General features: G+C 40.5%; 1 protein-coding gene across 1 annotated transcript in view; it reads left to right on the top strand.

The window, feature by feature from the left end:
• Nucleotides 1–12,832, top strand: part of FANCD2 (FA complementation group D2) — a 61,935-nt gene that overhangs the window by 40,830 nt on the left and 8,273 nt on the right. The window contains 9 exon segments of the mRNA XM_020981005.2: nt 1,019–1,135; nt 4,930–5,058; nt 5,427–5,545; nt 7,300–7,410; nt 7,812–7,939; nt 9,506–9,605; nt 10,363–10,485; nt 11,259–11,352; nt 12,535–12,606. Of these exon segments, the coding sequence (XP_020836664.1) occupies nt 1,019–1,135; nt 4,930–5,058; nt 5,427–5,545; nt 7,300–7,410; nt 7,812–7,939; nt 9,506–9,605; nt 10,363–10,485; nt 11,259–11,352; nt 12,535–12,606 (993 nt within the window).

Raw genomic sequence — 12,832 nt, forward strand, 5'->3', positions numbered from 1 at the left:
TTCAGTATGTAGCTGCCAAGATGAAACCTAACTCTTTTGATATAATTAGAACATTTAAATGAAAACAAGCCAAAGGAATGGATGCAATTCACTTGCTTGTGGCTAGAGAACACTGATTACAAGATATAGGATGTCCCACAAGTTTTAGTGCAATTTAAAACTTTAATAATTTCAGAAGTATAAATGCTACAAATTTACATAACCCTAGAAAAATATACCCAAAAAAGTGTCTTGTTCTATATATCAACCTAGTTGATTCTTGAACTTTATAAAAACTTTCAACAGCTGCTACTCACTGCCTGAAAAAGATTGAATTTGTAATCTTCACCTTAAGTTCATCCAAAGAATGAGGTTTTGATGCATATACTACACGTATTGTCTGACCAGACAAGAAAAGTGCAGTGGAAGTGACCAAGCAAGAGGATCCCCTCTCCTGACCCACCGATCTGAGAAAGTGTCATCCAGAAAACTGTCATAATGACAAAGTGGCTCCTATTGTTAAAATTAAAATTTTAAATGTATTATCAGAAATTCATAAAACAAAATAAGTATAAAAGAAACCTAAAAAACTTTTTTTAAGTGTTGTTTTTTGTAAGTTTGTAGCCTTTATGCTTCCCAAATTATTAAAGCTTAAAACTATACCCAGACAGGAATAGCCTTTATATGTGAAATTGATCTTTATGATTTTATAAAGATTCCAAGTCATATATATATATATATATATATATATATATATATATATATATATATATATATATATACACACACACACATATACACACACATATAAATTAATAACATATAATATGATGTTGTGTTAGCAGCCAGGCTCAACGATTTACTTTTGAGAATAAGTTAGTCTGAATTCTTTGAGGACTAATAGATCATGGTGAGAGGGAGTTGCTTGTGTTAGGTAGCAGAGGCAAACAGCATTTGAAATTTGTCGTGGATATTTGATGTGCAGATAACGATAATTCATGTGATTGAGGATATCTGGCATCTTTTCTCCAAATTACAGGCCACTGAAGTTGTACAGTTAGGACCCCCTGAGTTACTCTTCCTACTAAATGATCTTTCCCAGAAACTGGAAAATATGCTTGTGCCCACTGCTACCAAGCGGCTCTCTTTCCTCAAGGTCAGTACAAGCAATAACAAAGGCGGGGGGGGGGTGTTTACAAGCAAGTAATTGCTGATAATTTTTCTCATTTTATTTGCATCATTGTGCAGCAAGTTACTGCTGGGGAAATTTTTATTCAACTTAATAATGTGACAAGTAGAATTTTTTAAAAATGGCATGTAAAATAAGGAATGTGCTCCCAGACACCCACCTAGCTTTCTCATTGTTTTCCATCTTAACTGAATCGTGTTCTTACCCTGTGTTGTAGTTAGCAACTCTTAAATGAGCCTATGCTCAATTTCGGGGCTGTAGCTCATTACTCACACACAAAGCATCCAAGCAAGGGCGTGTGGCCTTCCCTGCACAATAAACAACCAAAGAAGAACTGGGTGATGCAAGTCATGAAATGTTCAAATCTCCCCAAGTATGAACAAACACTGCTGCACTCATTCAGGTGTCAGGCGGCTCTGGGTGTCTGTGGTATCACCACAGATCTTGTAGATCTTGTAGTTCTGATGGCCCGTCCACTCCATGAGGATACAGGCTGCTCAGCAGCAGCGGAGATTCGAATGTCAGTTTTATTTTCTTGCTCAGTGACCAGCATCATGCTTGCTGTTATGGAGGCTTGATTAAGAAGTTTTGAGAGTGTAGAACTCATCTCACCATAGATGAAAAACAGTTTAACATAGCATTTATATGGAGCTTTTTACAAGTTATTCAAAGTATTTTCACATACAGTACTGCAATAAGTTCTTCCAGTAAAGTCCTACTCTCGGGCTTCATAGTTTAGAAGGGTTCTAAGGTTCCCAAATAGCTACTGAGTACAATCTTTGGCTTGGAGTCAGGGTCCATTGTTCAACTATATGTCTTTTGTCTGAGGACTCCCTTGAGTATTTAAGGTTGAAGATGCCCCTTAGCAAAATGATAGCTTCCAGGGGCTTTCCTTTTGGTGAGAGCACCTCATGGAAGACCTCATTCCAAGTCATAAAGTGGTTTTGATTTGCATTGGTTTAATAAAGTACCCACATGATGCAGCTATAGCTTTGAAGGAATACAGCATGCACATTAGCTGCAGGAGACTCTGGGTTTATGGTTCCCCATTCTGCCTGCTTACAATGTTTTTTCTATGATGTGGAAGTTCTGAATTTTGGACACTTTTGGGAATTTTTTTTGGAGTCTTTTCAGGAGGTGGTGGGCTAGATTCTTTGTATTTTCACTTTGCTGTCTTGTTCTAATAAATCTGGACAGTTATCTTTCAAGATTTCTTGAAATATCCAGGCCCTTTTAAAAATCATGACTTTTAGGTAGTGCAATATGAAATACCTTCCATTTCCTTCTGTCTTTTCAGTGTTTTGGCTCTCTTTTAGTATTTCTTGTTATCTCATGGAGTCATAAACTTCTTTTTGTCATTCTAACTTCTAATTCTGATGCATGGGTAAGGTTTTGTATTTTTTGTGCTAAAATATTCTCTTTCCAAATCTCTCTTCCACAACTCTAATTTCTTTCTGATTCTTTTATCTAGTGCTCTCATGTATAAAATCATTTTTAATTCCTTTATTAAAAACTCCTGCTTCATCTCTTCCAGGAATTCTAGTTGACCTTGTACCCAAACTGTGTTTTTCTTTCAGTTTTTGTTTGTAGGTGTTATAGAGTTATTCTCTTATGGGTTTGTGTCTTAGGCATCCTTGGCATCATATCTCTTTATCTTTTTTGTTGTTTATTCATTCTTCCACTCTTACTTCCCAGATTGTGACCTTGTGTTAGGCCTAGGCTCTCATATTTAGTGTCCTGCTGTTGGAGTTCGAATGGCACAGCCTGGCTCCAGGATCTCCTCTCTTGGGTCAGAGTATCAACTCAGTTCTTTAGCCAGAGGCTGAGTCTGAAGTAACAGGTCATTTGTGCTTGGGGATCCCAGTCTCTATTTCCTGGTCAGTGGCAGTATTATAGCCCTGTTCTGCACCATAGTTCCTACCAAGTTACTTGTCCATTGGTCAAATTTGTGATCTTGTGCTGGAAAAATAACCCACTGTGATTTTCTCTTAGATTTCCAATCATTACTTAGTCTGACACTTCTCTGAGATCTTTGTTAGAGTATTAATCAATCAACAGACCTTGATTAAGTTTCTACTGTGTACCAGGCACTGTGCTAAGTGTTGGGGATACAAAAAGAGGCAAAACATAGTCTCTGCCCTCAAAGAGCTTACAAATTAATGGGGGTGACAGCATGCTAACAAATATATGCAAAGCAAGCTATATGCAGAATAAACAGGAAATGATTAACATAAGGGAATCACTAGAATTAAGAGGGGCTGGGACAGGCTTCCTGTAAAAGATGGGATTTTAGTTGGAACTTAAAGGAACCCAGGGAGGTCTGTAGGCATTGTTGAGGAGAGAGTTCCAGACATGGTGGGGGAATCAGCCAGAAACAATGCCCAGAGCTGAAGATGGAATATCTTGTTCATGGAATAAGCCAGGAGGCTAGTTTCAGTTAATGGAAGACTACATGTAGGGGAGTAAGATGTAAGAAGACAGGAAAGGTAGGAGGGGGCTAGGTAAACAAGAGTTTTGAATGCCAAGCAGAACTTTTAGGTTTGATCTTGGAGTGATAGGGGGCACTGGAGTTTATTGAGTAAGGGAGTGACATGGGTAGACCGGTGCTTTAGGAAAATCACTTTCGTGGCTGAATGGAGGATGAACTGGAGTGGGGAAAGACTTGGGCAGGCAGACCCAACAGCAGCTATTGTAGTAGTCCAGGCGTGAGGTGATGAAAGTCTGTACTAGAGGGGTGGTAGTGACAGAGGAAAGAAGGAGGTGTGTTAGAGAGATGCTGCGGAGATGAAATGAGAAGATCTTGGATCTTAGGGCTGAGAGATAGGAAGGATGTCTCCTAGGTTTTGAGCCTGAGGGACTGGGAGGATGGTGTTGCCCTTTACAGTAATAGAGAAGGTAGGAGGAGGGGAGGATTTAGGGGGAAAGATAATGAGTTCCATTTTGGACATGTTGAGTTTAAGAAGTCTGCTGGACATCCAGTTTGAGATATCTGCAAGACAGCTGGAGATGAGAGATTTGGTAGATTTGAGAGTCATCAATATAGAGATGGTAGTTAAATCCACAGGAGCTGATGAGATCACCGAGGGAAGTAGTATAGACGGAGAAGAGAAGAGGGCCTAGGATAGTACCCTGAGGGACACCTATGGTTAGGGTCTAGCAAAAATGATTGAGTAGGATCAGATAGGCAGGAGAACCAGAGGAGAGTGGTATCCCGAAAGAAGGGAGTAGAGAGTGATCAGCCATGTTGAAGGCTGCGGAGAGGCCAAGGAGATTGAGCGTTGAGAAAAGGCCATTGGATTTGGCAACTAAGAGATCATTGGCAACTTTGAAGAGTAGTTTCAATAGAATAAGGTCAGAAGCTGGATTGGAAGTGGAGGCACATATTACAGACAGCCTTTTTGAGGAGGTTAGCTGCAAAAAAAAGGCAGCTGGGTAGCTGTGAGGGGAGCCAGCTTATACTGCTGCTTCCTACTCTGCCATCTTGGCCAGTCTCTGGTTTCCATTCCTGTAGGGCTTTGGTTCCTTAGAAGTAAACTTCATTCTTCCATGAAGGTAAACTGGCAAGGAGAAGAAAAAGACCGTTCTGTTCCTCATGGTCAGAATTCGTCCAGCAGTCAGGTGGGCAGCTTAGCTTGCTGCCTCAGGTACTCCTGACTAGAAGTTGCTATGTTGGACTTACTGTCTGCTGTGAACTCTTGCTTCTTAAAGAACTGTGTGGTAATCTGTTGTTTTTGGGCTTGGGTTTTGTTGTTTCATTGCAGGGTAAAGGAACCCGGAACATTGGATTCTCCCATCTGCATCAGAGATCGGCTCAGGAAGTAGCTCACTACCTGGTGCTTCTGCTGACCCCACTGTGTAACTACCTGGAGAACATGCACAACTATTTTCAGGTCAGCAGCCTCCCTGTCTTTCAAGCCACTTCTATGACTGAAAGCAGCTGTGTCCAACCCAAGTAGAAGTGGGGCCACTGAATTGTTCATAAGAATCCCTATGGGCCACCTGTTGGCTTAGAAAACCACATATTACCATTCTCTGTGTTCTGTTGTATTTTTATTTGTTTCCTTAAATATTTCCTAATTGCATTTTAATGTAGTCTAGGCCTCAGTGTGGCTGGCCATGTGTTTGACTCCTCTGATCTAGAAGCTCAAAAATTATCACCTAAATAGAGAATTTAATCTCTTTTGTTATGAGGAACTGGGGGAAAATAGGAATACTCACTGAAGAACTTGACCTAGAAACATGTTCCTCTCTATTTAAGTGCTTGGCTACTGAAAACCGTGGTGTGGCAGATGGACCTGGAGTAAAAGTGCAGGAGCACCAGATAATGTCAGCTTGTTACCAGAGGCTGCTGCAGATTTTTCTTGCCTTGTTTTCCTGGTGAGTGTGTGGGATGTGACTCAGGTGGATGTAAAGGACTTATGTAGCTGCTTTTAGTCCTCAGTCACTGATTATATAGTGCAAAGAGTCAAAAAGACCTGAGTTTGAATCCAACCTCAGACGCTTAGTAGCTTTGTAACCCTGGGCAAGTAATTTAAACCTCCCCCAGACTCAATTTCCTAACCTGTAAAAAGAAGATAAAAACATCTACTTTACAGGCTTGTTGTGAGGATTAAATGAGGTACCCTGTAACCTGCTTTGCAAACATTAAAGTACTCTATTAAAAAAAAAAGTACTCTACAAATGCTGGCTGCTGTGATTAGTATTATCACTGTTGAGAGGCAGGTTTATTGTTCTTGGCTTTCTTCAGAATAGAAAAGAAATACAAGTCCCTGTCCAGGATCACCAACATTTGTATAATTTTTTTATGTTTTTCAGAGTATCCTCATGTACATTGTTTTATACTTGCTTTACCTTGTTTGGCTTTTATTGCAGGCATTATTACCTCATTTAAAAAATAAGAAAACTGAAGCACCAAGAGATGAGGGGTCCTTTCCAAGGTCACAGCAAGTTTGTGATGTGTGACCCAAATCCCACAATCCAAAATCCCCCTACAAACATAGGACATAGGATCCAACATGTTTCCTGGCTTTCATTTGGCCATTTTCTTCCTGCGGCCTGTGTTTCTGAAATTCTTAGATACACTTGTTTAGAAAATTCTTTCAGATAAATACTGAATTTTTGCGAGTCTTCAAATAATTTTTACCAGCTGCTCATTCCCTTTGTAGATAGTAATAATGATACATTGAATTTACGTGAGACCTTTCACTTAAAAGCTCCAGGTATTTATACATTGTTTATCATAATTTTTCCTTACAATGTCCATATGAAGAAAATCTTAGATATTATGTATTGTAGCTTATCAATAGAGAAATTTAGTTACAGAGCGGGTAAATGAGCCCAGATTCCTTGACTTGTAGCATAATTTTGTTGACACCAAATTATCCTTACTGTTATATGTTAGGGAGAAGGGATAGCATTATATACTTGAATATTTATAGGTTAATACAAAATGCGTCTTCAAGTAGAAAATTGAGTATTAAAAGCTCTAAGTCCCATGAAGTTCAAAGAAGGGAGTTATCACTGTAAACTAGAATTGTTTGGAAGGTCTTTAGACAATAGTAGGACTTGAAGGATAAATAAGCGAGAACAGAGATGAAGAAGAGCAAAGACACATCAAGAAAAAGCAGGAGAATGGTCTGGAGACCAGCCTGCTCAGACCAGAAGGAGTGTGTGAGCCAAGGCGGTGCTAGGATGTTGCAGGATGTTAGACTTTGAGCAGTTCTTGCATTTTCTTGAGCAGGGCAGTGACATTTAGAGCAGTGTTTAAGGAAGATTGCTGGTGACAGTGTACAGGGGTCAGCCCTGGAACAGGGCAGTGACAAGACATGACATGATACCTGATTGAACAATAGCAATGGAAAGGAGAGGAGTCTTTTCAGACCTTTCTTCCTTTGGTGAATCCAGGCAGGACCTTAAGGAACATATTTCATCTTCACTGTCATTCCCATTCTGACCACACAGACTACGACGCAGACCCAGAATTGAACCATGTGTAGTTTTGGTTTGCCCTTCTTCAGTTTTCCTCATTTCCAGGTTATGTCAATAAACTACAGACTAAGAGTCCCAAATGCTGTACAGACTATCCTTGCCTGAAACCATCTGAACCTGCCCTTGTCTTGGCTTATCTCTAGGGGTGGCTTTTCTCAGGCTGAAAACCGAAACTTAATGCTGGAGGCCCTGAAAGTCCTTGCCAACAGACTGAAAGAGGGAGACCATGAAGCACCGTTAGGAGAGTTACTTAGGTTCGTAAAAGATACTCCACTAAGTTCTGTCTTAACATCCTTCCCCATCCTTTGACACTTTGGAAGATTCTTAGGTCTGCTTCCTTAGAGCATCCTTGCAAATAAACACCAAAGTAGTCATGAAGTCAACATAGAAGTCAGATTTCTGACCCCAACCCCCACCCTTCCCCCACCTACCAGCCCCTGTGTTCCATCCTGCTACTTCCTGGTTTGGGGCATATAGCGTGGCTGTCATGAAGGAGGAATCAGTCATTTAAGCATTTGAAAATGTAAGTGCCTTGGATAAGATAATGGAAAGGATAGTAAAATCCTTGAAATGGATTTAGGGAGACATTTAGTTGTAGACAGAACTGGAATGACTAGATTGGTGTTTTTCCTCTTCTTTTTTACTTTTTTTACAGCCAGAGCTTCCACTACTTACAGAATTTCCATCACAGTGTTCCCAGTTTCCAGTGTGCCATTTATCTCCTTCGGCTCCTTATTGTCATCTCAGAGAAATCTGTAGCCTCCCAGAACAAAGAAAAACTAGGTGAAAGACCCTCTTTCCTTTTTCAGATGGATAATGCTGTTCTTTTGAAATCTGAGATCTCCAAGCACCTTATGCTTTTGGCCTTATAAATCCCTTCCCTTCTTAAGGTGGTGAGCAGTATTGTCATACTCTATTTTTCTAATGAGAGAAACTGAGGCACCAAGTCAGATAGTGATATGGCTTTCTCCTTATCTAGCATACTTCCTATTGTCAAGGGCAGGACAATTGGAATCTTTTCAGAATTGGAAGGCACTTCAGAAGTCATCTCACTTCATATTTGAACAGGAATATAGAGCCGTAACCTAGATTCTAAAAAAAAAAAAAGCCAGGTCTGTGATTAATTAATTAACCATTAGTTGGACCATGGGATTGGTTAGACCATGGGACTGATAAGAGTAGGACTGAGGGTTTGAATCCTGTCTAGGCCAGTTAGCTTTACTGTGTTCCACAGTTAATGAATTCAAGAAGGACTTTGGGAAGGATGCATCTGCAAAATCTATAAGAAAACCAGATTAAAAGCCTAGGTTCCAGTGACAGGTTACTGGCATCATCTTCATAAATAAAAAAAAAACTCATTCTCTACTTAATTCTCTGCCTCAGTTTCTTTACCTACAAAATGAGAAGTTATTTGGAGGTCTAATGTAGCAGGTGTTCTTAGTTACTTTATGTGGCTGCTTTCCTGCCCTACAATCTAAATTAATAAGTTGGTGCCAGAAAAGCTCCTTGGGGAAAAGAGTTTGGTAAACAAAGCTTTTGACCTTATCTAAAGTTAGCCTTCACCAGTCTGACTTAGCCGCTGTAATAGAAGCATAAGATTTAGAGCTAGAGGACATTTGGTCCATTGCCCTCATTTTGATCATGAGGAAACTAAAGCTAAGCCACAGTTTGAACCCCAAACCTTCAGGAGGAAACTGTAGTTGTACTGAGTAAGGCTGCTAGGCTCGGGAGGCTAACTGTAAGCTCCTTGAGGCCAGGGACTGCCTTCTATTTCTTTGTGTATCCCCAGCACTTAGTCTGGTGCCTGGCATGTAGTAGGCATTTAATAGATCTTTATTGATTGCTTGAGGCAGTCACTACCATCTAAAGTCTTGTTCTGAGCCTTAAAAGGTTTAGAATTTCAGTTTTATCCATTCACATAGGGGTGATTAAGCACTAAGAACCTCATTCAGATTAAGCAAACATAAGAAGCATTAAACCTCAAATGTGATTGTTAAATTGTGAAAAACAATTAAAATACCAAGAATGATGTCCATGGGTAACCTTCAAAAGAAACAAAGTACTTGTTGACTATTTTAGCATGCTCTTTTCCTAGTAGGGGAAACTATGGGAAGCCAGCTTAAGATTGGGAGTTTGCTTAATAAATGTGGAATCACAGCAAATGTGGTCCGAAGAGATATTAAGGGGGCTGGGGCAGGTGTAGGGGAGGTATGTGTATGTTTGATTTTTTAAGGCTTTCTGTTAGGAGAAAGGGTCATAAGGAGCTGCCTTTTTAAAGACTGATGCTCTACAGTTGTGCTCCCAAGGGAGCACAAGCCGGTCTTCAGGCCTGTATTCTTCTTCCAACAGCTTCCCTGGCCAGGCAGTTCCTCTGTCAAGCTTGGGTGCAGCCAAATGGAGAGAGAGAGAGAGGCAGCAGCTTTAATGACCAACTGAACACTTTGCTCTGGTGAGAGAGTTGGCTTTTGCCATTTGCTATTTGTGGGGCCCTTCATCTGGCAAAAAACAACAACTGAGAAATGGCTGGTGTTAGTGTTAGTCCTCCATGGGGTGAACTTGGAAGAAAACAGAAAGTGGCCAGACAGGTTTGAAATGATTGTTACTGCATTCAGTGTGTATATTAATTTAGATATTATTTTCATTTTTAAAAATTTCATTGAAACTTAGCCATATACAATGATTCTCCAGTTATTTAAGCCTTCCTTTATTTCTGTAAAGAATGTTTTATAATAGTGTTTATAAAAATCTTGAGTATGTCTTGATTATAACCTTGAAATGAGCCAGACTTGGGACTAGTGGAGTCTATGATCTTTCCATTCTGTGTTAAATTGCTACATTAACTCCTCTGGTGAAACAGAATAATTCAGGACACACAGAATCCCTCAATCTGTGATATCTCCCTTGTTAGTCGATCAAAACCATGTTGAACTAGGGATACCAAAGGAGATAAGCTTGTCCATAGCTCCTAAATTTATTCTGTCCATAGGTTCGGGAAGAGAAACTCCAGACTACATTTCATAACTGACTCAGAGCTCTAGCTTTTTCTTCCATCTATTATATGTTTCATCTCTCCCTAGAAAAGAAATGAGACTTTGTTTTGCAAATAAATTAATGCCCCTCTGAGCCTCCAAGAAAGGAGTGTTTAGTCGATTCTAAAGCCTTTAGTCATTCTGTTCTTAATCAGCCACATGGCTCTCTTAGTGCAGCATTTACCTGGAGCGAGCAGACCATGTCCTCAAGCTTATAGAGGAGATTGCTGGTACTGGGGTCCCAGAGCTAATCAATTCTTCAAAAGATGCTTCTTCTTCCTCTTTCCCTACACTGACCAGGTAAGTCTTAGGTTGTTGTTTCTGTGGAGGTGTTCACAAGCAAGTCTTCCACATCCTACCTTTTCACTGTCTTGTCCTGAGGATAATGTTTTGTTTACTTCAGAAGTACTTAACTAAGGCCTCAGTAAAGCATCTTAACTCATGGTCTCATTATTAATCTAGAACCAAGCTGTCCAACCTTTTTTTAGTGTTCAGATGATTCCCATGTTCAACATCTGACCTTAATGTTTCTTGTGAGACATTGGTGGAATCTCTGTGACAAATAACAAACCTTAATTGACTTGTTCTCAGCTAGTGTAATTCAGATATGAGAAAATCCTATTGAGCAGCATTAGAAGATTGGGTTATTAAAGCTAGCACGATGCGTGGAGTTGGGGGGAAATGTAGCTGCATAATGTCCTTTTCTCAAATATGTTAATTTTATCATTTAACTTTGAGAGGTCATCTAGCCCATATTCTAGTTATTTCACTTTTAAAAAGGTTAAAAGTAGGGAAAAAATTATCACGAATGAGAGCCCTGTGTCCATTCTCTTATACCTTCCTCACCAGCCCTTGTGTTTCATCAGGTTAATATTGTTTTGTAGGTTTCATCTGTGGTCTTTCCCCTTAGTCTCTGTTGCATTATAATGGGTCCCCATGACAGGATGTGGAGGGAGCTGGGAAGGAATGGCCTTTGCTTTCTTTCCAGAAGAAGTGCAAGTGCTTGCCCATGTTGGCATGCTCATCGCTGCTTTGCCATAGGCCAGGAGCTTACAAATCTTCCATTTTTCTAGGCAGACATTTGTAGTTTTCTTTCGAGTGATGATGGCCGAACTGGAGAAATCAGTAAGGAACCTTCAGGCTGGTACTGCTGTAGACTTGCCTAAGGTAGGGACCTAACATTGGTTAATAGTTGAGGATTGATTTAAAACAACCACCACTACTACGCTTTGTTTCATCTGGCCCTATTTACTCTAGAGGGGCTAGGTAATAAGAATATACATCTGTCCTTGGCAGTGGACTCTGGATTATCCAGACCTACACTCACACAGGTACCATGTGTGTCTCCAGCCACTGGTTCCACTAAGTTGCTCCTCCTAGGTTCCAGTATCTGAAGTTTTTCAGAGGTTTCTCAGAGTAATCCCTACTCCCTTTTCCTCACTCTCTGTCAGCTGACTCCAGAAATGCTGTTCTAAGACTAGCTCGTATAGTCTCTCCATCCTCTCCCCTAGCTCATCCCCTGATGTGTTCCTTTGTTGTCCTGGAGGTTGGACTATGGCTCACTCACTGGATAACTTTGACCCCAAGTCTATTTGCTACTAATATGGACCCAACCCCAAAAGCCATCTCTGACTCCTGCCATGCCCTGGTGGTCACCTAAGATGCTTGCTTTTTAGGAGCTGAGATAGAATCAGAAAGCATGTTTCTTGGTGTACTTTGTGCCAGGTCTTTAGTAGTTAACTCACCACAGCTGATTGAGGGGGGGACTCTGCACTTGTGTGTGTGAAAGAGCCCCAGAGATCTCATGGTCATTGGTCACTTTAAGGCCGAGATCTGCTTTGAAACCAGGGTCTTGATTCTTGTTTCTTGCTTGTGTTTTGGCTTGACATATGAGTGTATGAATGAATGAATGAATGAATGAATGAGCATTTATTAAACACTATGTGCAAAGCACTTTGCCAGGCTCTGGAGATACAAGTAGAAAAGTCAAACAGTCCCTGACCTCAGTGAGCTCCCATTCTGATGGTGAAAACAGTACATGTGTAAGGTTTCAGCTGCCAATCCTATGGAAAGGACTCATGGTCCTTAGGGTCTAGCAGCAAAGTCATGTCTTCTTTAATGTCTGTTCCACTGATAAAATCATATCCACTTATGAAGTCGAACCATTTGACTATGCCAAGGACTTTTGTGTATCTAGTGCTTATAACCACATTAAAGATGTATGACTGTTTCCTCTTGGTTTGAATCTTAGAATCTCCATGCAGTTTTTGGATTTGATTGCTAGAAATAGAACGCAGTAGCATAATTTCACTCTGATTGTGGGATGCCTGTTTCTATGGCTACTGCTAGGTACATGAGGAGAAGCTTCTATATTGGAGCATGGCTGTCCGAGACTTTAATATCCTTGTCAGCCTGGTCAAGGTAAGCACATGGGTCTTGGCCCGTCTCTCTGGATCCTGTATTCTCTTTAAGGAATCAGTGGTCCCTTCTGGGAACATCCATCCTTCATCCTTTAGCATCATTTTCCCATCTTCCTTTCCTGGGTAAGTGCTAACCCTAACTCTCTCCTGCCACCACCCAGACAATACCATCTTTCTCCTCTCTGAAATTTGTGAGGAAACCAAAGTCCATTTCTTTCCCTATCCCA

The sequence above is a fragment of the Phascolarctos cinereus genome, unplaced genomic scaffold, assembly GCF_003287225.1.
Source record: "Phascolarctos cinereus isolate Bilbo 61053 unplaced genomic scaffold, phaCin_HiC Scaffold_4;HRSCAF=312, whole genome shotgun sequence".
NCBI lineage: Eukaryota > Metazoa > Chordata > Mammalia > Diprotodontia > Phascolarctidae > Phascolarctos > Phascolarctos cinereus.